General features: G+C 33.6%; 1 protein-coding gene and 1 pseudogene across 10 annotated transcripts in view; one reads left to right on the top strand and one right to left on the bottom strand.

Moving 5' to 3' along the window:
- Window positions 1–26,976, top strand: part of LRBA (LPS responsive beige-like anchor protein) — a 729,491-nt gene that overhangs the window by 590,008 nt on the left and 112,507 nt on the right. For all 10 annotated transcript variants that reach the window (XM_072724802.1, XM_072724799.1, XM_072724798.1 and 7 more), the window contains exon 47: window positions 4,781–4,933. In XM_072724802.1, coding sequence (XP_072580903.1) covers window positions 4,781–4,933 — 153 coding nt within the window. The remainder of the gene's footprint in view (window positions 1–4,780; window positions 4,934–26,976) is intronic.
- LOC140594242 (small ribosomal subunit protein uS10 pseudogene) lies at window positions 15,457–20,217 on the bottom strand (annotated as a pseudogene).

The following is a 26,976-nucleotide window of genomic DNA, read 5'->3' as shown; positions in this document are numbered from 1 at the left end:
TGTCTCTGGCTCTGTCTCTGCCTGTGTCTTTGGCTCTGTCTCTCCTTCTATCTCTCAAGAATAAATAAATAAAATCTTTAAAAAAAAATAAAATAAATTCACATTCATTCTTGGGAGGACACCTCATGGTCCAACTCTTGATTTCTGCCCCAGTTATCTCAGAGTCTGAGAGCGAACCTCCTGAGGCTTTGGGCTCTTGTCTTTCTTCTCTAATAATTTATTTCTTACTTTAAATGCCACTTTCAGTCATTCATTCAACAGATTTTTACTGAATGTCTAGTATGTGTTACACTCTGTGCCTAGGTTTTGGAAGTTTAGTGATGAACAAGATAGGTTAAGTCCTCAATTTTATAGAGCCTTCAGTTTAGAGGGAGATACAAGCAAACAGACAATTACAGTACAGTTCGATGAGTATTGTATTAGGGAAATACAATCTATTATGCTATTTTCCCTAAAGCTTTTTTTTCCACCCCAACTTTTAGACATCATTTTCTAGACTGCTGTTTTCTAGACATGAATTTCTAGACTGCTGTTTGTTCCTACTACCAGTTACATCCTAATAAATGTATTTATTCACTCTTACTTAGCAATTTAGATACTCATGTCTCCATATCCCAGATCTTAACACAGTAGTCTGCAAAGAATAAAAACTAAAACAAAATACTTCTTTTTGATGATCATGTGTTCTATTACCCTTCATAAGCCTACCTAAGGCTTCATAAAATAATCAAATAAGAACTTCTTAGTCTTTTATTTTTTAATTTTTTTAATATTTAACTTGTATATTTTTATTCAAGTATAATTAACATCCAGTTTATATTAGCCTCAATTGCACAATATAATGATTCAACAATCCTATATGTTAAAAATTTTATTAAAATTAGCACATTGCATTTTTGTTCATACTACATTTTTCCTACCATTTTGTCTTCTTAGATAATTATCACTGAATGCATTGGTATCTTTTTATTATTGGAGTATATATAAATTCAAAATTACCAACTCAAGTATATAATAAATGTACCAATTTGAATTCAAATCTTCTTCATATCAAGCTAGTGGGAAATTCATTCACAGTAGAGCAAGGACCTCATTTTCCAGGCTGCAATACCTAGAAAATTGTTCCTCACATGTTCAGTCCATTTTGCTTATTGATCATATCCTCATTGTCAAAGACATGTGGCCTTTTGGAACCAGGCAGCTCTGCTTGGGTTAAGAAATATTTGCTGATTACAAAGACCCTCTGCCAAAGCACTTGTTTTCCTAAGTACACATAAATCATGAGACTACCATGTTGGGCAGATGGGGAGATTATATGTACTAGCACTTGACTGAAGGAAGTAAATAGGAGCTGAAATCCAGCGTGTAGTACACTTACCAAACTGATTGCTTTTAGCTACATTAGCCCAGAAGGGTTGCCTTTTTCTAAGCCATACATAGATACTATATGGGCAAGCCATGACTCTGATCACAGCCTACTGTCCCCTGGGAGACAATCTTAACCTCTTTATCCCTTCCTCTTTCTCTCAGGCCAGAAGAAAGCCTTTTATATACAAATTTTGAGAAGTTTATTTCTCTAATTTTGGGAACGATATCTCCTTTAGTTTCTATCTTTAAAAAAACTAATTTTTGATACTACTTCTTCCTGGACACCTTATATAATCTACCATGTTTGATTAGATTTCACAAGACAGAAAACAGAAAAGATATATTCAGGGGGCTTCCACTCTAGACACTGCAAATGTTCTGGAACTATGTCTACTCTTGAAATTGGAGGGATAAAGGGTGAGGAGTAAAAAGCAGAGAGTAAATTCATATCAATAAATAACAATTGAAATATTAAGCTTTACTTTTAATTAATAAATTTTTAACTTTGAATATTTTTTAAAGATTTATTTATTTATTTATTTATTTATTTATTTATTTATTTATTTATGATAGACATAGAGAGAGAGAGAGGCAGAGACAAAGGAGGAGGGAGAAGCAGGCTCCATGCCGGGAGCCTGACGTGGGACTCGATCCCGGGACTCCAGGATCGTGCCCTGGGCCAAGGCAGGCGCCAAACCGCTGAGCCACCGAGGGATCCCCCAACTTTGAATATTTTTGTAATCTTCATTGTACAAGATTTATGGAATATCTGACGTTAGAAGGAAATCACAAAATCTATGATAATTAAGTGGAAATTGATGACTTATTACTTTCCTCCCAGCATGATAGAAATTATATATCTGAAAGTTTAGCATAGTGCACTAAAGACTTTAAAAGTTCAGAATTTATTTCTTTATATCTTTCATTAAAATTTATTTTTTGTTTTATGTGTGTTTTTTGCTCCATTTAATTAAACTAAGTGAATTTATATTTAGGGTAAGCTATCAATATTAAAGCAACAAAATCATTTAAATTTATAATAATTGTATATGTTTAAATATAGTGAGCCAGGAGCAAACTATATTTATGTTCATTGAATTTAGAACTTGTAAAAGAACAAGAGGAGCATTTCTGTCTTAAACAAGTATGTTTTTGTCAATTTGTTTAACAACCTGAAAAAAATGACACATCTAGAAGATAAAGACGGATACACAAAATCTTGAGAATTTTAATGCTGTACATAGGAAGGTTTGAAGGTTTCATTTATATGAAAATTGTTATGAAATGTCACACTTTGAATATACAAGGTGAGGTCCTCCCTCTTATTGTAGAATAAGACTTGAGAAAAATAACATTATTCTTTGTTAGCACAAGTAATATGGAGTAAAAATAAGACATTTTGGTAAAATTTCTCAAAGTTGCAATTTATTGAATACATGCCAGCAAATTAATAAGTAGTTATAAAGTAACTTATCTTCATATTTGGGTAAATAATAATTATAGCATGTTATAAAATTCTTCCTGTTTGATTAATTGTATCATATAATAAATATTATATATGTATATATGCATATATACATAATATGTATTTTTTAAGGAGAGCTGGTTTCTTATTATGAAAGAATGAAAAGTTTTTACTTTTTAAAAAATTACTCGAATATGTTAAAAACTTGTTTTTAAAATGTTTAGTATTATGTATACTATTTAAATAGAACTCATGCTTATTTGATGATGGAAGCACACAGACTTTAGAGTTAGACAATCTTAATCTAAGCTACAAATTCATCATAAATCAGCTGTGTAACCTCAGGCAAATTACTTAATTTTTTTGAGCCTTAGTTCGTTTTTTAAATAGAAGTGATACTTTATAAATTTCTTAAAATTAAATGTGATAAGGTTTAATTAAGAGTTTATTTTAGTACCTGACCCATCTCACAATAAATGTTAGTTCAAACATATCGAATATAACTTTTTCGTTACATAAAATAGCACACATATGTCTTTCGCCTTTTGTCAGTTAAGACTTATATGCATCATTTTTGGAGATGAAAATCTTAATATTTATGTGTGATCACTGTGTCATTTCATTTACAGTTAAACTTTTAAGAGAGTTCTTCCTTTTTAAAAATATATGTTCAATTTAAATGTTTTTCAAGTCTAATGATCAGGTGATTGTCAGGCATTTGGAGGACAAGCTCACTTCTACCCTGCTTAGTTATTATTATTATTGTGATTGTAAACAAAGGATGTACAATTCAAAGTCAAGCAACATTTCACATGGATGACGGAGGTGATAATAGCTTAATTCCTGCTGGATCTTTTTTCTTTGCTCTGGAGAGTTTATACTGACCTTGCCCAAAATCTGATGACCTCCCTATTTTACTCAACTGTTTGGAAAGCCAGGCCTGCCATAGCTGGCCCTGAGGGGGTATCTGAAAGACCACTGAGTCACTGACCCATGTCGAGACTGGATTTCAAGTCTGATCTACAGGACCTCTGAACTAGTTATACATGGGGCTTATTGTACACAAAAACGTAACTAGCTGCATTTTTCTGCTTATAAAATAGCCTATTGAATTGTGGTTTAAGTGTTATCAGTAAGGTCATATATTTAATTTACCAATTTTCATATTGCAGATCATTTTCTAGTCTAATTGTAAATTTTGATCTTTTATCAAAGGTAGTATATTACAACAAACTTGAGTGTTCTGAAATATGAACAAAATATATTGTTAAACTATGGCTAAATGTAATGAATATTTTCCTGGCTGATGAAGGGACCAAAACAGTGGCATTTTAATGCTTATAAATCTGATAAAATTTTCTGATAAAATTCCACTTTCCACACCTCATAAAAAATATAGCTTAAGCTGTTATTGTTACAGTATGTTAATTTCTGTTAATATTTTATCAAGCCTTGGGATCCCTGTGTGGCTCAGCGGTTGAGCGGCTGCCTTAGGCCCAGGGCGTGATCCTGGAGGCCCGGGATTGAGTCCCACATCCGGCTCCCTGCATGGAGCCTGCTTCTCTCTCTGCTGCTTTCTCTGCCTCTCTCTGTGTCTGTCATGAATAAATAAATACAATATTTAAAAATATATTAAAAAATAATAATATTTTATCAAGCCTCAAATAATATTCAAATGTTGGTATTGAAGAGTTTTGAGATTATGAGAATTGTCCTAAAGGAAGGATATAACCAACCAATAAGGTGTTAATATTTAAATTTGGTTGGATGGGATCTGCGTACCTTAATAGTAACTTTGTGATAGAACTATGATAAGGAAAGAGAAAAAAATTCGTTATATTTATTTTGTTCTAATTCTCCACAAAAGGAAATGACCGTGCACTTTTATGAATATCTAGTCAGTATTCTACAGTTTATAATGTGACATTGTCTTTTATTTTTATATAGGAGTTGATCCCTGAATTTTATTATCTCCCTGAGATGTTTGTCAACTTCAATAATTATAATCTTGGAGTGATGGATGATGGGACAGTAGTGTCTGATGTTGAACTTCCTCCTTGGGCCAAAACCTCAGAAGAATTTGTTCGCATAAACAGATTGGTAAGATAGTAATCATCTACTCTGTCTGTCATGAGCCTTTTCTCAAAGTATCTTTCATGTGTTGGTATAATCATTAACCCTTGCTCTTCTGTGCAAAATTGTAGTTGGGAGAGGTTACTGAAAGTGACATAGTTCATTAATTTCCATATATATTTTATTAAATTTTATTGACTTGAAAAATGTAATGGTTTCTTTTATGCAGAATTTAGGTTACTTTCATATGCACATGATAATTCAGAATGATAAGAAAAATTATAAATGAAACTGGAATTGTATGCTTTTATGCAACATGAGTTTCTTATACCAGGAAAATAATATAATTCTGTGCTCCAGGTTAGAAGGTCATGCACATTTTGGTAATCGAAACAAGATTTTCAAGTTATACCTTGTTATCTTTCCAGGGAAATCTTCATGTAATATTTAGAACATGAAAACTTAAAAGCACAGTAATCAGTGTGTTCTTCAGACTCCTCCCTAGTGAACTCTTTAAAGTCCTCTCTTATGTGCATTCTTATAGTATTTCATGAAAAAGTAATATGTCTTTTCCTTTTTGCCTGTGAGTTTCATAAAAGTTTAGAATCTAGGAGCTTTTTTTTCTCCATTTTTAAAAGTAATGTCTTTGTCATACTCCATTTTAAAAGTGAAATCTTGGTGCCTGGCTGCTGAGTCAGTAGAGCAGAAAACTCTTGATCTCAGGGTTGTGAGTTCAAGCCTCATGTTGGGTGGAGATTACTTAAAAATAAAAAGTAAAATCTAAATTCCATTGTGTTTTTAATGTACACTTAAGAAAAATTCTTGCGTTTTAGTTTTCTAAGTCATATTTCTTACCTTTTATACCAACATTTATATTTTAATTCTGTCTTCCAGATCCTTATTGCAATCCCATTATTACTGAAATTACACATTTTATGTATACTGGAAGCAATGCAGGGGAAGTGGAGTGAACATAGACCAATTTTCCCAATCCTGGATAAATCACTTTGCTAATTTGATAATCACTTTGCTACACTAGGGAGTTTGACTTCCTGAGCCGTGGTGTCCTCATATGTAGTCTGAAGATTATGAATATAAAATTTTAATTTTGTATGTAAAATAAGAAAGTAGTACCTAACATTATTCTGTCACAATCTTCAGGCACATGTTTTGTTTTACTTTTGCCCCATGCATTTTGGAAAATTAACTTAAAATGAGGGCCAAGACAAAAGCTAGCTCTGACAGATACTGAAGGAGATGTCAAACTTTTAAATGTAACAGTTGTCTCTGGTTGGGTGATTCCACACACTCTGCCCAGGGGTTCATGGAAGTCAATAGAAAGTATAGTTATTCCATAATTTTTTTCTTTTAGTGAATACCCTTTTAAAATACATTTATTGAAGTATAATATATGTACGATAAAATTCACGTTTAGAAGTATGCAATGAGTTTTAGTAAACGTATACAGTTGTGTAACCATCACCACACTTTAGAACACTTTTATCACTCCAAGAGTTTTCCTTCTACCTCTTTGCAGTCAAGTTCTGCTCTGGGACTTTATGTCCCAGGCAACCACTGATTCTGTCTCTGTAGTATTGCTTTTTAAAGAGATTGTATGTACTTGGTGTTGTGCAGTATATAATCTTTGTGTGCCTGGCTTCTTTTATTTAGCATGATATTTTTGAGATTCACCCATGTTGTTGCATATGTATCACAGCATATCATATTGTATTGCTGCATAATATTCCATTGTATAGATATAATACATTTTTATTTATTTATAATTTTCCAGTGTATGGTCATTTAGGATTTCCAGTTTGAGGCTATTATAAACATTTGCATATGTTTTAGGGTTTTCATTTCTCATGGATAGATTCCTGGGAATTTAAGTGCTGGGTCATATAATGAGAAGTTGCAAGGAACTTGGAATTGTCAATATTATTTATTTTAGCTGCCCTAGTAGGAATCTCATTGTAATTTTAATTTGTGTTTCCCTAATGATTAATGATGTTGACTACCTTTTCACAGACATATTTTCTACTCATATGTGTTCTTTGGTAAACTATTCGTATCGTTTGCCTATTTTTTGAAATTTTTTTGTTATTTAATTTTAAGTGACCTTTATGTAGTCTTTGTAAAGGTTCTTTATCCAACATATGTTTTGCAAATAATCTTCTCCTAGTCTTTTCATTTTTTGATGGTTTCTCTGCATCCCAAATGAACAACCATTTTTAAAAAAAATAGTTTCACTATTAGGTAGATATAAAATAACATTTATATGACATTTGTAAGGTATAAATAATCATCCTTATTCTTCAGGAATATATTTTTAAGAGAAAAGATTAACTCACGTTCTAATCATTTATTATTAGAAACTTTCTTAAATATGTTTTAAAATTTTAAATACCAAGGGAACCAGCTCTCTATTAATTATTACTATATTTAGTACTATTACAAAGAAGTTTGATAGAGTGTTTAGTTCGCTTTAAAAGAGGTAGAAGGCAAAAAAAATCTGAATAAATTACATTAAAAGCTTTTCAATAATATTGTGACAATTGAGGAAATTTAATTCTGTAAACTGAGGTAAGCCCCTCTCCTGATAATAATATCCCCATCTCTGCTCTCACTACCTTTATCTCAGAAGAGCCACATCAGTTTGGGATGGGCTTCCCAAGGGCACCATAGAAAAGAAGGTAGCAACCTACTAAATTGTTTTTAATCAGATTTCAGTTTTGCCTGCCCATGAAATTATATACAAAATAGTATTTTACAATACTAACTGCATATTTATTATAACTAACCATTAACTTTATTAAGCATTTGTGCCAGTGATTCCTTTTTCTGTTAGTTTTATGATGTCTTTGTGGTTAAGTCTCTGAATAAGCTTACATTAACAGAACTGCATAAAAATCCATTGCAAATTAAATGCAAACATGGTTTACAATCGAATATTTATATCTCTGATCTTTGAATTTTATAATTAGGAAAGATATTTGAGTTTACTTACATTTGTCTTAATGAAAGAATCAATAATTCATTCACTTTCAAAAATATTTAGTATACACCTGTGATGAACAAAGCTTACCCTACAGTACAGTCCATATTGATTCATTTTATAATTTCCTCTTCACTTTCTATAAGTGATTAAATTATTAGTATGGTATTTTATGTATTTGTTAGCATGTTATCACGTAGGGTTTTATCCTCCTCCTCTTTTTGGCTTACCTCTTCAAGTCCACAGATTTTATGCAATGATTGTAGCTCATGAAATGCATACTACTTTGATCTGTGACCTTTTTGTGGTGCTAATCGGGTTCCTGATATCATTATACCTTACTCATTAATCATATTTCCTGCAGCCCGTCAGGCAGCCAGACAGCACAAGTCCCTGTTTTCAGCCCTCTGTTGGCAGGTTTCTGCTTTTCCAGATTATTACAGACGATACTTTGGCTTCTCATAGCCAGAGCCACATCAAGCTGTGTGTTACAATTAAAGTCAGATGGTCCTCAGGTTGAACAGGGATATAGTGTTGCAGCTGTCTCTCTTCCTGGAACAAACCAGCACCAAGAACAGATGATCTATAGGACAGTGAATAATAACAGATTGTACAGTACTCTGCTGGTAGCAGGGGATCACAGAATTAATTAACTGACATACTCATTTTAAGATACCCAGCATGTCTTTTTTTATGTATTTGGTTTCCCTTATATTAATTCAAATAGATACGATATTTTTTAGGAGCATGATTTTGATGGCAGACCAGTAATGCCACATTTTCTATTTTTGTTAGAGGACCATAAATGACTCTCTTACCTAAACATTTTAATCCTCAGAGCTTTCTGTAAGTAATGAAGATCTTATTTTCAAGTTGATTGCCAATTGGCAAATTGGCTAAAGTGTAGGATTTATGTACAGAAGACAACATCCTGTGTATTGTAGAAGGAAAACCCACTTAGGTCCAATTAGTCTTTCAGGTAAATAAATTATATTTTCTTTGTTCTGAACAGTTCGAATCAGGATAAAACCAGAGCAGTCTTAAGTCCATCCCAGATATTGGTCTGTATTACTTAATAACCAGAACCAGAAAAAAAATTTATTCCAGATACTGCTTCAGAAATATAAATGAGAAACAGGCTTTCATACTTTAAAATAATATAACACTGTATGAGTTCAGACTGGTCATCAGTTATCTTTTATGATATAATGTTGATCTCACGGACCTATATTGTATTGCCTCTTACAACCCTCGAGTTTTAAGTTGCAGTAAGGGACAAACCCATACTCTGAGCAGGTAATGATAGGTCTATCTATAAAAGTTGAAGTGAAGCATTTTGTTTTAGCTGAAGAATATACAATTTGTTCAAATTATAATAAAAGAAATTTATTCACGTAAAGATACTTACTGAGTACCTCTCTGTGTGCCAGTGATGTTAGACTCAGTAAACAAGACAGACAATATCTCTACTTCTTTGGAGGTTACTTCCTTTTTGATAACTTAGGTTTTTGAAGTAGAGGCTTCTTAAGGCTGAGAGGTGGCATGAACCTAATATGGAAGGCTTCTGTTGATTAATGGTTCTGAGGTTACCAGTTAGAGTCACATTTGCTTTTATTATATCTTCCGTAGCTTTTGTCTTCTCTACTATTTCAGAATGGTGACATGAGTAGTCATTTCCTTTAGAAGTTAAAGAAAAATAAAATGAGTATTTTGTCTCCTTTCCAGATGATATATAGACAGCTTACAAGTGATAATATCTTTTTATATTATTGTCTGAGAAAAAAATAAAATTTCCAGATTTCACTTCCCTACCAATCTTGGCTTTTTCCTATCTGTTGCTAAAATTTAAATTTATTCAACTTAAATTGAACCTTCATAGATCTTCTATCTCTGAAGTAACTTTATAATTTTTTCCTTTGAATTTGGAAAATTTACAAATCTCAAGTGATGACAGCATAGTTGAGACTACAAATCTGAAGTCCATTAAAAAAAATTTTTTTTATTTAAATTCAGTTTGCCAACATATAGTATAACACCCAGTGCTTTTCCCATAAATCTCATGTCCTTAATGAAAAAATGCTATATAGACATATAGCAGGACTTAAAGCTTGAGATGAGTGAGTTTGCAATGATACAGCAATTTGATTATTGAAATGGCATATTATGTTCCAAATTACAGTGTTTAGCAAAACTGTAAGGTTGAGAGGTTTGAGATTTGAAAGGGATTGCACTTCTATTTTTTTTAACCTTTATTCACATCCTTGCTTCCATTTTTTTGGAAAATACCATTTAAAAATCTTTCTTCAGAGAGCTGACCAGGCAATATTTTTCTATTCCTTAGAATAGAAATACCGGGAACTAACATACTTTTATTTCTATTGTTCCTATACAGTTGCTTTTTTCATTTTCCACATTGATAATGACATGACCAAGAATGTAAATAGCCATGATGGCTGGAGCGGGTAATCATTCTCAACTGTCGCTATATCCTTCCCATCCCTTCCCCATTCCCTGCAGTTGTCAGATCCAAAGCTCTAGGAAATGAGAGCAGCTATATGTGGAGTTTGAAAAAAAAATCTAAAATTACTATTGTTCCGTTTGCTTTTGCTCCTGATATGTAATTTACTTTGAAACTTCTAGTTGTTAAAGGACATCTGAGTAGAAAAAAAGATGTACCGTTGTGTTAGGTTATTAATTCTCCCTAAATTTATTTATAAATTCCATGAAAAAACAATTCAAGGCCCAACAAGTTTTGTCTTTTGAAATATGACAAATGGATAATAAAGGGTAGAGGGCCAATTATAGCTGAGACCTCTGAGAACAAGAACAGGTTTTGGGGGCTTGCTTTATTATATATCAAGAATTATTTTAAAAGTATAATTAGGAGAGTTTAGGAGAAATAGACTGAAGTGAACACAGAACCCTGAAACAGACCAGGATATCTATTATGTTGCAGATCTGTAGAGAAGGACTTCTGAGTTAATGATGCTGAGATCCTTACTGTATTAGTTTCTTAGGGCTGCTATAACAAGTACCACAGACTGGGTGGCTTAAATAACAGAAATTTATTGATTTGCAGTTCTGGAGTCTAGAAGTCTGAAATCAGTTTGGCAGGATTGGTTCCTTGTGAGGGCTGTGAGGGAAGAATCTGTTCCAGGCCTTTAGTTGGCTTGTTCATAGCCGCCATCTCCCTGTGTCTCTTCACAGCATACTCCCTCTATGTGTGTCTGTCTCTGTGTCCAAATTTCTCTTTTTTATCAGGAAATTTACCAGTCATATTAAATTGGGGATCCACCCTACTACAGTATGACCTTATCTCAACATAAATTATTATATAAATAATCATTTTACATCCAAATAATGTCATTTTTTGAGTTATAAGAAGTTATGATTTCAGCATATGAATTTTGGGGAACATAATTCAACCCATAAAAATACCAATATGGAAAAAAAGTGAGATCAGAACCTTATGCCACAAACAAAAATTAAAGTATTGGGACACCTGCGTGGCTCAGTTGTTGAGTGTCTACCTTCAGCTCAGGGCATGATCCTGCGGATCGAGTCCCATATTGGGCTCTCTGCAAGGAGCCTGCTTCTCCCTCTGCCTGTGTCTTTGCCTCTCTCTGTGTCTCTCATGAATAAATAAAAATCTTCTAAAAATAAAGTATGCTAAAGCTTTAAATATGAAGACAAACCATAAACTTTTAGAAAATAATACAGGAAGATTTCTTTGTGAAGTTGAAATAGGGAAAAGTTTTCCAAACAAGAAACAAAAAGTAAAAAATGATATATCACATTAATTGGTTTTTGGATGTTAAACCAACGTTGTATTCCTTGAATATATCACATTTGGATGGTATAAATTATTTTAATATATATGGTATTTTGTTGTTAATATTTTGTTGCGAAATTGTTACTTTTGAGGATTGTTGCCTCTGTGCTCATGAGGAATATCGGTATGTAGTTTTCTTTTTTGTGATATCTTTGACTTTAATACCAGAATGATATTGGTCTTATAGAATGAAATATGGTAAAGTGTTCTTCTTCCACTATTTCCTGAAAGACGTTGAAAATATTTAGTGGGGTTCACCACTGAAGCCATTGGACATGGACTTTTCATTGGAGGAGGATTTTAAATTACCAATTCAGTTTTTTTTACTTGTTACAGGTTAATTCAGATTTTCTACTTTTTTTCTTGTATCAGTTTCAGTAATTTGTATGTTTCTAGGAGCTTGTCCATGTAATATAAATTATTGGTATAAAGTTCATAATATGCCTTATTTTAATTTTTCTAATGTTGGTAGAGATGTGTTCTCTCATTCATCCCTAATTTTGGTAATTTATATCATCTTTTTTTCATGGTCAGTCTGGCTAGCTAAAGTTTTGTCCATTTTTTTTTTAATCTTTTTAAAGAACCAGCTTTTCATTTCATTTATCTTTGTCTACTATGTTTCTGTTTTTTCTTTCACTGAGGGATGACTCTAATATCCACTATTTTTTTCCTTTTGCTTGCTTTGGGTTTACTCTTTTACTAGATTCTTAATTTGGGAAACTAGGTTTTTATTTGGTTTCTTTCTTCTTTGCTAATACTGACTTTTACAGTATGAATTTCCTCTTATGTACTGTTTTTTTGCTGCATCCCATTAATTTTGATGTTTTGTTTACTTATTTTCATTCATCTCATAACATCTTCTGATCCCCCCTGTGATTTTTTTTTTTTTGACTCCTAGGACATTCAGAAATGTATTGCTAAAAAAAAATTTAAAAAAAAAGAAATGTATTGCTTAGTTTTCAGACATTTGTGAATTTTCCTAATTTCCTTCTATTTTTCATGTCCAGTTTAATTTCATGATTGGAAAATATACTTTGTATGACTATTTTAAAGGCACTGAAACTTGCCTTATGCCTAGCATGTGGTCCCTATTGGAGAATTTTCCATTTGTTTTTGAGAAGAATGGGTATTCCCCTGCTGTTGAGTATTCTTTAGATATCAGTTGATCAAGTTGGTTTCCTGTGTTCGAGTCTTCTAGATCTTTGCTGATTGTCTGTTTTTTTGTCTGTTTTTAGTAGTGGTATGTTGAAGTCCCCAGATATGTCACTGTTGTCAGTTTTTGCTTCATGTATTTTTGATCTGTGATGTTAAGTGTGTGTGTTAGTTTCCTATGAGTGCTATAACAAATTACCAAAAACATGGTGGCTTAAAACAACAGAAATTTTTTCACAATTCCAGAAGCCAGAAGCCCAAAATTAGTATTACTTTTCCTCCAGAAGTCTCTACCTCTGTCCTCACATCACCTTCTCCTCTTCTGTCTATAGTGAAATCTCTTCCTGCCTCCCTTTTACAAAGGATACATGGGATTACATTTAGGGTCCTTCCTGATAATCTTGCATAATGTTTACATCTCAAGCTCCTTAATTTAACAGACCTTTTCTCCACATAAAGTACCAGCTACAGGTTCTAGAGATTAGGATTTAATATCTTTTTTTGGAAGTTGGACAGCATTTTTCAGCCTACCACTGTGCATATGTATTTATATTTGTTATTTTTTCCTGATGAACGCTGATGAACTGTTTTTTCATTATAAGTTGTCCCTTTTTGTTTCTAGTAATTTTTTAGTCTGTTTCACCCGATAATTAGTATAGCTTAGTCCACCTCTCTTAAAATTACTATTTGTATTATATATAGCTTTCCATTTTTTCACTTTCAACCTATTTGTATTTGATTATAAAGTGCATCTTTTATAGTTAGCAGATAGGTGGATCATGTTATTTATCTAGTCTAATAGTCTTTGCCATTTAAAGCCATGATTGATGTGGTTGGATTCATGTCTACCATTTTACTAATTATGTTCTTTAGACTTAGGTCTTTTGTTTCTCTGTTCCTAACTTTATAATTTTCTTTTACTTTGAATAGATCATTTTTTAGTCTACTATTTTAATTTCATTATTTTTTTTACTATTTCTTGTAACTATTTTCATAGTGATTGCTCTAGAGACAGTATGCATCTTAATTTGTCTCATTTACTTCATAATAATACTAGCTTAATTTCAGTAGGGTTTAGTGACTTTTTCAAATCCAGCTATGTCCTCCCTCCCTATTTTGTGCTGTTGCCAAATATATTACTTCTATATATGTTATAAATCCACTACACAGTGTTACACCTATTGCTTTATGCAATCTATGTCTTCTAAAGAAGTTAGGAAACGAAAAAAAAAAATACCTATCAATTTTATTTCCTAATGTTACCTTAATAGAAACATTCCAAAATAAAAAAGAGTGCCTCAGATACTCAACATCATATAAGAATGGGGCAATTCCCATATAGGAAAAGTTCTGTAGAATTGAAGTTTATACTTTCAAATTCCAATGTTTGTCATTGTTTCTCTTAAAAAAATCTTTTTATGAAATGGATTATACATTTCCCTGTCTCTTAAGCAGAGAATTCTGAACGTAAATACCCTTTTCTGGAATACTCATGGCTAAATATTCAGATAGTCTTGTAATGTCCTGAAAAGTTAGAGGTATATAGAGCTTTTTGCTCCTCAGCCAAAATGATCCACATTTCTCTGCTTTCTTTTAGCTTTTCTGTCAGCATTTCAGAATTGTTTCTTGTGTCAACTGTCACTTCTTATCACTTTTCTCTGTCAGAGTTTCCATCTTTCTTTGAGCTATTATATTAGTTTATGCATATATGGCAAAGTAATAGTCTGAAGGATGACCCAGTGACTCCCATCTTTAAAGCTCATAAGCTTTTGGGGCGCCTGGGTGACTCAGTGGTTGAGCAGCTGCCTTCGGTTCAGGTCATGATCACAGGGTCTTGGAATTGAGTCCCGCATCAGCCTGCTTCTCCCTCTGCCTATGTCTCGGCCTCTCTCTCTCTGTTTCTCTCATGAATAAATAAATAAAATATTTAAAAATATATAAAGCTCATAAGCTTTGTGCTTGTTTTCCTCATGGCCTTCAGTTACTTTGAGTTATGCTATGTTCTAGATGCACTAGAAGACCTTAAGTCTGAATTCTGGATAAATGAAACAAACTATATTTTGTTTAGTGACATATTACTGTGCTATGTACAGGAAAATAAAGTGAAATATATCTAAGGTATACCAAATTCATGTTGGAAAAGTATCTAAATTAGTGTTTATTCTAGAGTATATAACTTAAGTAACTTCCTGCTGACATTATTATTTAATGTTTCGTTAAAATATTAATGTAACATTAAAAACATTTTAAATTTTGTAAGAATAATTAAAAGAATTCCTCCCCACATATATTCACCATCTCCATAATTCTGAAAAGGTTTGTGTCTAATAGTGATTACTCATCCTTGCAGACTTCAGCCTCAGTGATACAGCTGGAAATGTGAGGGAGAATTACAGATTTTTCTCCTGGCCTAAGAACCTATAATAGTTGTGGTAGCTTTTCACTTCTGGAACAGGTTCTAGCTCATAGATTTATGCCATTATTTTCTTACCACAGTGCCTACCACATGCTATTCCTTTTCATTGAAATGTGAGCATACTCTTTTTTTTTTTTTAAACAACAGATAATCAATTTATTAAAAAGGTTGATTTAAGCATCTGCGATGGTGACTTCAACCAAGACTCCAGGCTCAAAACTGATGGAGGTATCTGTTTAACAATCTCAGAAAGACTGTGCAGATCAATGAGTCGCTTGTGGATCCTCATCTGAAAACGATCCCAAGTCTTAGAACCTTCACCACAAGGAGTCTTTCCCGTAGTGATTCTCAGAGTCTTGGTAGGCATCCGCACTGGTCCTTTCACTTTGAGATTCTTTTCCTTTGCACCTCTGATCAAGTCAGCACACACCTTTTCCAAAGATTTTACGTTGCGGCTGGTTAGAGTAATTCTAATTCGGTGAATCACCACCTCTGGTTCTACGGGTGTCTTCCCAGTGTCTTTAAATGCCATGGCTGTGGTGTGGCTTCCTGACCGACTTGTTCCTCAGCGAACAGCAGTGAGTCAGGAGCAGGAGCGAGGCACCCTAAGCTCCACTCTAGCTGTGACCGTGTCTTCCTCAAAGAGCCCTACTCTTTTTTTAACCAAACTGTATCTTAAAACTCATAACCTTACCCTTCTTACCACCCCCCCTCAAAAAACAAAATAAAAACTTGCAAATAGCTTTTCTTAAAACTTATCTTCCTTGAACTGTTTCATAAAAACCTCTACATATTACTCTGTAGCCTCCTTGTAGCTCAGTCTTAATCTGATTTTATACACATATGACTCATAGGTCCTTGCCTAGTGGATATCTTCTATTCTCATATAGAGAATCCTGGTTACAAGTATAAACTGTATCATTTACAGTAATGTATTTTAAAATGTGGTGCATGGAAAACAACCTGTATCAGAATCCCCTGGAAGTACAGTTAATAAATTGTGACATTTACCCATATGGTGATTTGTTTTTCTTATATTTGGATTCCTATATAGTTTTGACTGAGAGAGAAACAGCTAGCCAAAAAGAAGAAACATGCTGATTACTTTGATAGTTAAGTTTCTCATGACAGATAATTTTGCTTTATATGTTATAACTCACATATTTGTTTAGTACAAGTTAATAACCAAAATATCCATCAACAATTAGACATGATAAAAATTAAGCAATGGCCATGTTAGATTGATACCTCTCATCTCCAATATAGTTTTTTCCACTCTTAGGTTACATAGAAATTCACAGATGCTTTCTTCCAGCACTTGCTTCACTTTTTCACATTTAAGTGTCTGATCCTTGGTTTCTGGTATGAAAAACAGATCTAAGTTTACCTTTATTCATATGATTAGTCCATACCATTTATTTTGAAGTTCATCTTTTTTCCCCATTGTTTTGAGTTTAGGAAGGGAGTTTATATCTCCTTTTTTGGCAACTAACACTAAACCACTAGGATAGTTCAGAATAAGTACTAAACAAATATTTGATGAATAAATATGTGAGCAATTTAATATATTTCTTTAAGTTCTTGAAGTAGCTTAATGTGCTGATTCAGGAGAAAAATAATAAACAAAGTGTCATCTTTGGTAACTTAGTACTTGTCCAGAGCAATTTAAGTTCTCCAGAGGTTAGAAGGAAGAAGGAGAAGAAGGTGGAAGAGAAGGCAGATTTTATACAGAATTTAATCCTTGTGTAAATTATCACAGTAACATGCTGCCAGGTACAGCTGGAAATTCTAATTTCTGCCAGGGACTAATGATAATGGTTGGAGAAAAAAAGTGAGACTAATGGGCTCACGATATGGGACTAGAAGTTGAATTCACAGACAATTGCTTCCTCACCCAATTCCTCTTATGACCACCATTGCTTCTTGCAGTGCTCTGCAGGGCTGGGAAGAAGTTGCCTTCAGTCCCTCATTGCTTTTGTTTCTGGCACTGAGCCATGTCACCCACAGTTGCAGTGTACCTGAAAAGCATCATGTTTGCTATGGGTTTTCTTCTGCTTATGGATGCTCTCGTGTAACTCTCTGCACAGTGATCAACCCAATAAATGACTGTTACTGAAGTATTTATGTCTGTTGGACTTGCCAAAAAGTAGAATACATCCAACATATTTTTTTCCAGCTAAAATGTGTAACCCAGCAAATTTCTTGGTCATGGTAGCCAGAAAGTGACCCTTTACCAAAAAAAGAAGAAAAGGAAGATGAGGATTGTTTTATGCTTTTCCAGCATGATTATTTTTTATGACTTGGTTGATTCTTGTACTCTATATTTGAGAATGATCGTTCAAAAATAAATGTTAGGTTGGATATCAGAGTACTTGCAATGCTAGGAAAAAATGAGTGGTTTTGAGAGTATTATATAAATATGAAAAGGTGGGCTGGTTTTCTCTATATTAACAGATATTCCAAATATGTTAGGATACTTTCTGTAAAAGGTAGATATTCTGGTTTCTTATTTTTAAACAAAGGCAAATTTGGTTTGCCTAATTGTTCTCATATTAAATAATATATTAAGTTGAATGTCATAGTGCTTGTATTTTACATAGAAATGCACATCTCATGTTTCTGAGATATTTTAGATTTTTTTTTAGCTTAAATCAGTTTCTGAATTTTTTCTCTCTTCCTTCTTCCCTCTTTTTTATTCATTTTATTTTTTGTTTTAAATATTTATGTCCTACTTGAACATTAAAATTTTTTTCTGCATTTTATTTGAGAATCTTTTTTAAAAGATTTTATTTACTTATTTACTTACTTACTTATTTAGAAAGTGAGAGGAGGAGGAGGACAGAGGGAGGAGAGAGAGAATCTCAAGCAGATCTCATGCTGAGTGCCTAGAGCTGGATATGCAGGGTTCGATCTCACTACCATAAGACCATGACCAGAGTGGAAATCAAGAGTTAGATGTTTAACCAGCTGAGCTAGCCAGGTGTCCTGAGAATCATTTTCAACTTAGAGTTGCAGGAATAAAAATACCACATAGAACATTTATATGTTCTTTCCCCAGTTTAACTGTTGACTCTGCCTGCCCTTGGAGGGCAGCGGGGGAACATACACAGAAAGTTGACTTATCTCTGTGGGATTGGGAAAAAGCACAAACTCAGTTGAGTGCATCACAAGACCTTCCTTACAATAAATGCTGAAAGGAATTCTTCAAGCTAAAATGAAAGAATAATAACTTGTAAATGAAAACATGAAAATTTAAAACACACTGATAAAGTTAAGTGTATAGTCAGAAAAAGAATATTCTAATACTGTATTATTAGTAGTGTGTTAATCACTTAACTCTATTATAAAAACTAAAAGACAAAAGGACTAAAAATAACTAGCTATCATAATCTGTCAATGGATACGCAATATAAAAAAATACAAATTCTGACATCAAAAACCTAAAATGGAGGGGGATAGAATTTTTCTATGCAAAGTTATGAATTTAAAATAGACTTAACGTAGTAAGATTTCTCTTTGTCTTTTTTTTTTTTAAGATTTTATTTATTTATTCATGAGAGACACACACATAGAGAGAGCGAGAGCAGAGACACAGGCAGAGGGAGAAGCAGGCCCCATGCAGGGAGCCTGACGTGGGACTTGATCTCAGGTCTCCAGAATCAGGCCCTGGACTGAAGGCGGTGCTAAACTGCTGAGCCACCCGGCCTGCCAATCTTATTAGTAAGATGTTTTATATAAGCCTCAGGATAACTACAAAGCAGAAAGATAAAGAGAATATACTCTACATGCTAGATACAAAAAAGATAAGAGAATCAAAGCATACCATTTCAGAAATCATCAGTTCACAGAGGAAGACAGCAAGAGAGAAAGAAAGGAACTATATAACATCCAGGAAACAATTAAAAAGATGGCATTAGTAAGTCTTTACCTATTAATAATAGCTTAGATATAGAAGAGAGAAATCAACAATAATACATTAATAGTAGGTGGTTTCAGCACTTCACTTTCAAAAATGGATAGATTATCTAGACAGAAGAGCACTAATACATTGGACTAGAATTATACTTAAGACCAAATGGACGTAGCAGATAAATACAGAATGTTTTATCCAACAATGGCAGAACACATATTCTTCTTAAGTGCACACAGAACATTCTCTAAGTAAATCATATGCTAGGTGAGAAAACAAGTCTTGGCAAATTTAAGAAGAATGAAACCATACTAACTTTCTTTTTCAAAATAGTGATGTAGAGCTATCCCAGATACAAACCTGTGCATATATAGTCAACTGATCTTTGGCAGGAGTGCCAGGAATACACAGTGGGGGGAGGATAGTCTATTCAATAAATGGTGTTAGGAAACTGGATAACCACATGCAAAGGAATGAAAATCTTACATTACTCACAAAAATCAATTTGAAATGGATTAAAGGTGTAAATATAAGAACTAGAACTATAAAACTTGTAGAAGATAACATAGGGAAAAAACTCTCTGACATTGATATTGGCAATAATTTTTTTTAAAAGATTTTTTATTCATGAGAAACACAGAGAGGAGAGAGAGAGAGAGGCAGAGACACAGGCAGAGGGAGAAACAGGCTCCATGCAGGGAGCCCGACATGGGACTCGATCCCGGGTCTCCAGGATCATGCCCTGGGCTGAAGGCGGTGCTACACTGCTGAGCCACCTGGGCTGCCCTGGCAATAATTTTTTTTTATATGACTCAAAAGCAAAGATAAACAAATGAGAGTACATCAAACTAAAAAGCTTCTGCCCAGTAAATAGTCAACAAAATATAAAGGCAAGCTATGGAATGGGAGAAAATATTTTCGAACTTTATATACAATAAGATTAATACCCATTTTATATAAGAAACTTATGCACCTCAATAGCAAAAATAAAAAAAAAAGAAAGAAAAAAAAAGACCTCAATTAAAAATAAGCAAAATATCTGAATAGATATTTTTCCAAAGACATACAAATCGCCCACTGGTATACACAAAAAGGTATTCAGTATCACTAATCATCAGGGGAGTGCAAATCAAAACTATAATGTGTACCTGTTAGGATAGTTTTTTCAAAAAGACCATATAGCAGGTGTTGGCCGGGAATAAAGAAGATGGTGTGTATACAGTGGAATATTATTTACCCATGAATAAGAATGAAATCCTGCCATTTGCAACAACATGGATGAACCTAGAGAACATTATGCTAGGTTAAATTAGGCAGGCAGAGGAAGACAAATACTGTATGATCTAATTTACATATGGAGTCAATTAAAAAAAAAGATGCCAAATTCATTCATAGAAACAGAGTAAAATGGTGGTTACCAAGTCTCTAGGGTGGAGGAAATAGCATCTGCTAGTCAAAAAGATATAGAGCTTTAGTTACAAGATGAATAAGCCCTGGGGATCTAACGTACACCATGTAAATGAAACCAATAGTTATTTAATACTATAATTAGTAATACAGTGTTATGCATGTGAAATTTGCTAAAAGAGTAGAACTTAAGCACTTTACCATATACACTAAAAAAGAAAAAGGTAAAACTATGTTAGCTGATAGATATGTTAATTAACCTGATTCTTGTAATTATTTCACAAAGTACACCTATGTGAAATCTTCACAGTATGCTCTTTAAAAATATACAGTTTTGTCAGTTGTATTTTAATCTAAAAATTTTTTTAATCTAAAAATTTTTTAATAAAATTGTGGTTATGTGTATAGTATCTAAAAATAATAAAAATATAAGGGCATATACCAACACCTTAATAGTTGATGCTGGGGTGAGACCTGGGTCGATCCCAGGTCTCCAGGATCAGGCCGTGGACTGAAGGCAGTGCTAAACCACTGAGCCACCCGGCCTGCCCATCTTATTAGTAAGATGTTTTATATAAGGCTCAGGATAACTACAAAGCAGAAAGATAAAGAGAATACATTCTACATGCTAGATACACAAAAAGATAAGAGAATCAAAGCATACCATTTCAGAAATCATCTGAAATGGTATTTTTTTCTCTTCTAAATTTTCTTTAGGGACTAGCTCTTATTTTTAATAACAAAAATATAACAATATAACAATATTAATATAACAATATATTAACATTGTGTTTGGAAAATGGTAACAGAGTTATACATTAGAAAGAAGTTTAGTGGTCTATAAGGATAAGATAAGGGAAACATTTTTTTAAATCATTCTAGAGAATCAACTACCAATAGAATACAAAGGTCATTGGTTTATTTCCTAAATAGAGATTGATTTAAAATGTCTCTTGCACAGAGCATAAAGACTCCTAACTCTGGGAAACGAACTAGGGGTGGTGGAAGGGGAGGAGGGTGGGGGGGAATGGGTGACGGGCACTGAGGGGGACACTTGACGGGATGAGCACTGGGTGTTATTCTGTATGTTGGTAAATTGAACACCAATAAAAATTAATTTATTAAAAAAAAATAAAATGTCTCTTGCCTAGGCACTGACACTTGACAATTGCCATATGAAATGAATGAATAAGCTTATAGTCTGAAAAGTGTATGAAATAGGAAATAATGGGATTTTCTACATGGCTGTAGCATAGGTTTCTTGGGCAAGAAAAGCCAATGATAAGTCTTGAGAAGTAGGTGGAGGCCACATTTATGAAGAAGCTTTTATACCTTACTAAGGAGTTGGTACCTCATCTTATAGACAGCCAGGAATCACTAGGAAGACACAGAAGGGGCATGATTATATTTAATTTGTTGATTAGGAAGATGGAAATGTGAACTTTGGGCTAGAGTTGAGAAAGAGGAGACAGGAAATTCAGGAAGCTATTATAGGGAATTGAGCAAAAGATGAACAAGAACAGTAGTTAAAACAATGGCAGAGGGGATAGAGAAGACATTCTAGATATCTGGGTCATAATAGAAGTTGAAGATGACCTTGAGATTTTAAACTGAGATTACTGGGTGAATTGTCTTACTAACAACTGAAATATGTATTATAGGAAGAGGATTAAATATACTTTTTAAGAAAGATAAATTCAATTTTGAATATATTAGAGATATTTTTAATACGGATTTCAGAATATAGTGGGGTAAATGATAATAGTAGGGTAAATGATAGTTCTATTAAGTAACTTTTAAATTCCTGTTTTATCTTGCAAGTACAGTAATAGATAATATTAACATGTAATTGATTGAGATAATTAGACATCTTTTCCTGACTCTTCTGGCTCATTTTTGCCACACTAGCCTTTCTTATCTCTTATTTGGACTATCCAATAAGCTGCTTTCTAGTCTCATTACCTCTTTAGATATATTTAATATACTGCTGAAGGGTCTATCTTCTAAACGTGTAGTACAACCATATTATTCTCTTGCATTGAAATCATGACTGTAGTGGTATTCCTTTTAGAACCACCCCCCACCAATTACACCACTGAGAACTCAGCTACACATAGAAATTATGCCTGTAATATATTGTCACAGTAAATTTTTTGTCTCTGACATTCTATTTTCTTTTTTTTTTTTTACATTCTATTACAGTGAGTGAAATCTGTTCCCTCTAACTTCTTCTTGTTGATCTTTATTCCATCCCCAAGACCCAAACAAAGCAAATTTAAATGTTACTTAGTGCTTCTGATATATGGTTGACAACTGCATGGGTCTATTTATACATGAACTTTTTTTACAGTACTCTAAATGACTTTTCCTTATGATTTTTTTAAGAATTTATTTATTTATTCATGAGAGAGACAGAGAGAGGCAGAGACATAGGCAGAGGGAGAAGCAGGCTCCCTGCAGGGAGCCCAGTGTGGGACTCCATTCCCTGACCCCAGGATCATGCCCTGAGCCAGAGGCAGATGCTTAACCCCTGAGCCACCCAGGCATCCCTCCTTATGGTTTTCTTAATAACATTTTCTTTTCTCTAGCTTATTTTATTGTAAAAATATTGTATATAATGTATATAACATACAAAATATGTATTAATTAGCTGTTTATGTTATTGGTATGGCTTCCCGTCAATAGTAGGCTATTAGCAGTTAAGTTTAGAAGAGTTAAAAATTATGTATGGATTTTTGACTGGGAGAAGTGGTTAATGCCTCTAACCCCCACGTTGTTCAGCAGTCAATTCTATAAATATAATAGCCAGAACTACAAAGTCCTTTTTTTTCTGTGAAATCTCAGGTGTACTTTGTATTTCTCTTAGAACTTTCTTTATTCTGCTACGTACTATACCTACTGCTATTAGCCTAGCTTTTTGTCTTTCTCATTATCTGTAAATAATAGCATAAACTTAATAAGATTCCAGGAAATATTCCATAGACACACCTACAGTTCTAATTCAGGTGAATTTAAGTCGCATGTGTAAGATTTGGTCATGTGTTTTGCACTTACATATCAACTACCTCAATAATTTTGTAAAATTGTGTGATACATGCATGGACAAGTATGATGCATATATATTCAGAATATTAGGAATGTTGTCCCAGATGTTCAGTATTAGCTAACTTGTAACCATGGTTAAGTTACTTAACCTCTCTTGACAGCAAATAGATAATGGATATTAAATAAGGGCAGTAGGTTTTAAGCATTATGACAGATTTAGAATAGGTGTGATACTAAATGATCACGTGGCCACTGACACAAGGGAATTGTGATGTAAAAGAAGATTAAATCTTCTTTACTGTGGTAACACAAAATAATGATGGGTAACACTTTTTTGATGTGAAAATGCATTCAGTAGAGAAAATTAATGGGTCAGCACCATGTCTGAGTTTCTTACAAGGACATCTGAAGTTATTTATTACTCCCGTGAAAATGTCTTCAGCCTATTCTTTACATAAAAGTGTCTGCAATTCATGCATTAAATGTTTATAATCTAGCACTGGTTGATAGAATCTGCATTTCAACTCCAAAAATTAGTAGTTATGGATAACTTGAGATTGATGATCCCATAAAAGAAATAAATTATGAATTCATAGTCTAGAGTTGTAGAGTTGAAGAAGAAATATATTATTATAATGTATGACTTGCAAGTAGAGAAAAGCATTTAAAAAAATGTTTTCTCAGCACATTTCTTTCATTGCTTCTCAAAGTCCAGTGTTTCGTTCAGCAAATATTTATTGGTACCTACCCTGTGCCAATTCTGGAAAGATACAAGGACAAATATTATGGAACTCTGCCATAAAGGGAATTTACCATTTAGTAATGGAAATAACTGGTACAGAATGTGATAAATTGGAGCATAGGTGACAGAGCAACTAACTTTGTTCAGGGAATGAAGATATTTAAAAGACATTTGAGCTGGGTATTGAAGGATTTTCTGTCTCTAAGAAATACATTTCATGTTTGAGTATAATTGATCTCTTAGGGCTTTCATCTGATCATATTGCCTTTTTAGACTATATATACATATCCTGTTTTTCTAAATATAACTATTTTTACTGCTGATTTTATGATTTACAGTTTTCATATAGACCAAAAAGTAGTTGTTTAAATGGAGATGGAAAGTTTCTTTCCAAGATAAAGTCTGAGCTGGTAGGCAATCCATGGAATTAGGAAAAATGTAATCTGTGATGTTCCCAGTTCCTTCTGCCTTGTTCTTCCATTGCCTTGGGTTTATTCTTTTGCAGTCAGCTTTCATATTCACATTCTAGCCCTTTGGAAAGAGACAAGCAGCTTCTCTTTTAAAGGATGTGACTAGGAAGTTGGGTGTATCACTTCTGCTCACATCCCAATTTCTAAAATTTAGTCTCATGTTTGCTGTTAACAGCATGGGAGTTTGGGGTGTGTAATATCAAGCTCAGTTCCCTAAATTGCAAAGCAGGATGGGTCTGTTGCTAAAAGTAAAAAAGATAAAATGGATTAGTGGGAAAGATTTAGTTGTCTGTACTATAGTAAATCAGGAAATTGATATTATAAAATATGCCAGGAGAAAATTTCTGGTTTTGTACTTGGGAGTTCTAATGGAGCAGTTTATTTGGCTTCATTACTATCACCTTATTTTATTAAAACTGTCTTTGTCATCCTTTGCTTTTCTTTCTTGATACTACCTGAAAAAAAGGCATTAATAGGAAGAAGAAAGGATCACACAGTGGTAGAAAGAAGAATTAAGGGGATTAACTTGAATCCCTTGAGGAGGAAATTTTTGTCTGTTTTATATTCCCAGTTTCCTATGGAACAATGACTATTTGTGGAAGCTAGGGAAGGTCGAGAGTTCTAGAGTAAGAACAGCAAAAAACAGGCGAGAAAGCTTTACTCACAGTTAGCAGTAAAGGTTTCCTCCAAAGTGAGCTTGCTCTATACTTCTGGCATTTATCAGGAAGTAGGAAAAGTAGGTCAGCAAGGAAAAAAACGTGTTGTGGCAAAGTGACAGAATATGGTGTGGGCAGATGGTCCAGTAAGATTCGCTTACCATTCTGTTCTCAGAAAAGATGTTCTGAAGTATGGGAAACATTATTCAAGAGATTACTTATTAACTATTTTCAATTCTCAGGAAAGATAGCCAAAGTATAAGTCCAGGGAAAGCGCATTCTGAAGTTTATCAAGTTTATCTACATTTATCAAGAAAATGGATGGCTTACGCAAGTTCAAGAAAGGTATATCCTTGGGTTTTGGACTTAGCGAGAAAATAGGTTCTTTTATGTGTGAGAGTCGCAGAAAAATCTTAACCCCTTATAGAAGGAAGCCTCCTATATTTAACTTATATGAAAAAATATCTCATCATAATGACAGAGATTGAAGTATCAAAGTATAAAAGTAGAATTACCAACCAGAATGGCCTGTGATTGCACAGAAATTGTGATTTCAAGTGCTTGAAAAAATTAGCGACTCATTTCTAAATAAATAAAACATTAGTTGCAGGTATTCTATTCATCCTCATTCATGAGCAAAAAATAAATAAATAATCTAAACAGAAATAGAGGAGTTCACCTGGGTGGCTCAGTCAGCTCAGGTCATGATCCCAGGGTCCTGGGACTGAGCCCTGTGTCAGGCTTCCTGCTCAGCATGGAGTCTGCCCCTCACTCTTCCTCTGCCTGCTGCTCCCGCTGCTTGTGCTTTCTCTGTCAAATAAATAAATACAATCTTAAAAAAATAAATAGAAATCCAGATCCTAGTATTCTCACAACAAATTACAGTCCCATATTCATTGCTAACAACACTGACAATATGTACCATATGAACTTCCTGGTGAATTTATTCATTATTGATCTTGCCACTTACAATGGCTGAAAGTAGACCAGTGGTACCTAAGGGTGAGATACTAGACACATCTCTGGCTTTAGAGTCTTCTCATCCTCCTGTTTTTACAGATTTATTTATTTATTTTAGAGAGAGGTGGCAGGGGACATGGGTTGCAGAGGGAGAGGGAGAGTCTCAAGCAGACTCTACATTGAGCAGGGAGCCCGACGCAGGACTTGATCCCACGACCCTGAGATCACGATCTGAGCTGAAATCAAGAGTCAGAGGCTTAACTGACTGTACCACCCAAACACTCTTGATTCAGGTCATAAGCAGGCAAAATTCTGAGCATTAATCTCCTGCAGAAATACTTCTTAATGTAAATGTTCCTAGCAGTGTTGCAAGTGATTCTTTTGGATCTTTTACAAAAGTATAAATTGAAGATACCATTCATTTTTTGCATGTAATATTGATCGTCTTAAACCATGTGTGCTAGCAGTTCTTTATATTCTTTATT

Source organism: Vulpes vulpes, chromosome 10 (genome assembly GCF_048418805.1).
Source record: "Vulpes vulpes isolate BD-2025 chromosome 10, VulVul3, whole genome shotgun sequence".
Lineage (NCBI taxonomy): Eukaryota > Metazoa > Chordata > Mammalia > Carnivora > Canidae > Vulpes > Vulpes vulpes.
Note: the sequence above shows the minus strand (reverse complement) of the source record. Positions and strands in the feature narration are given on the sequence as shown.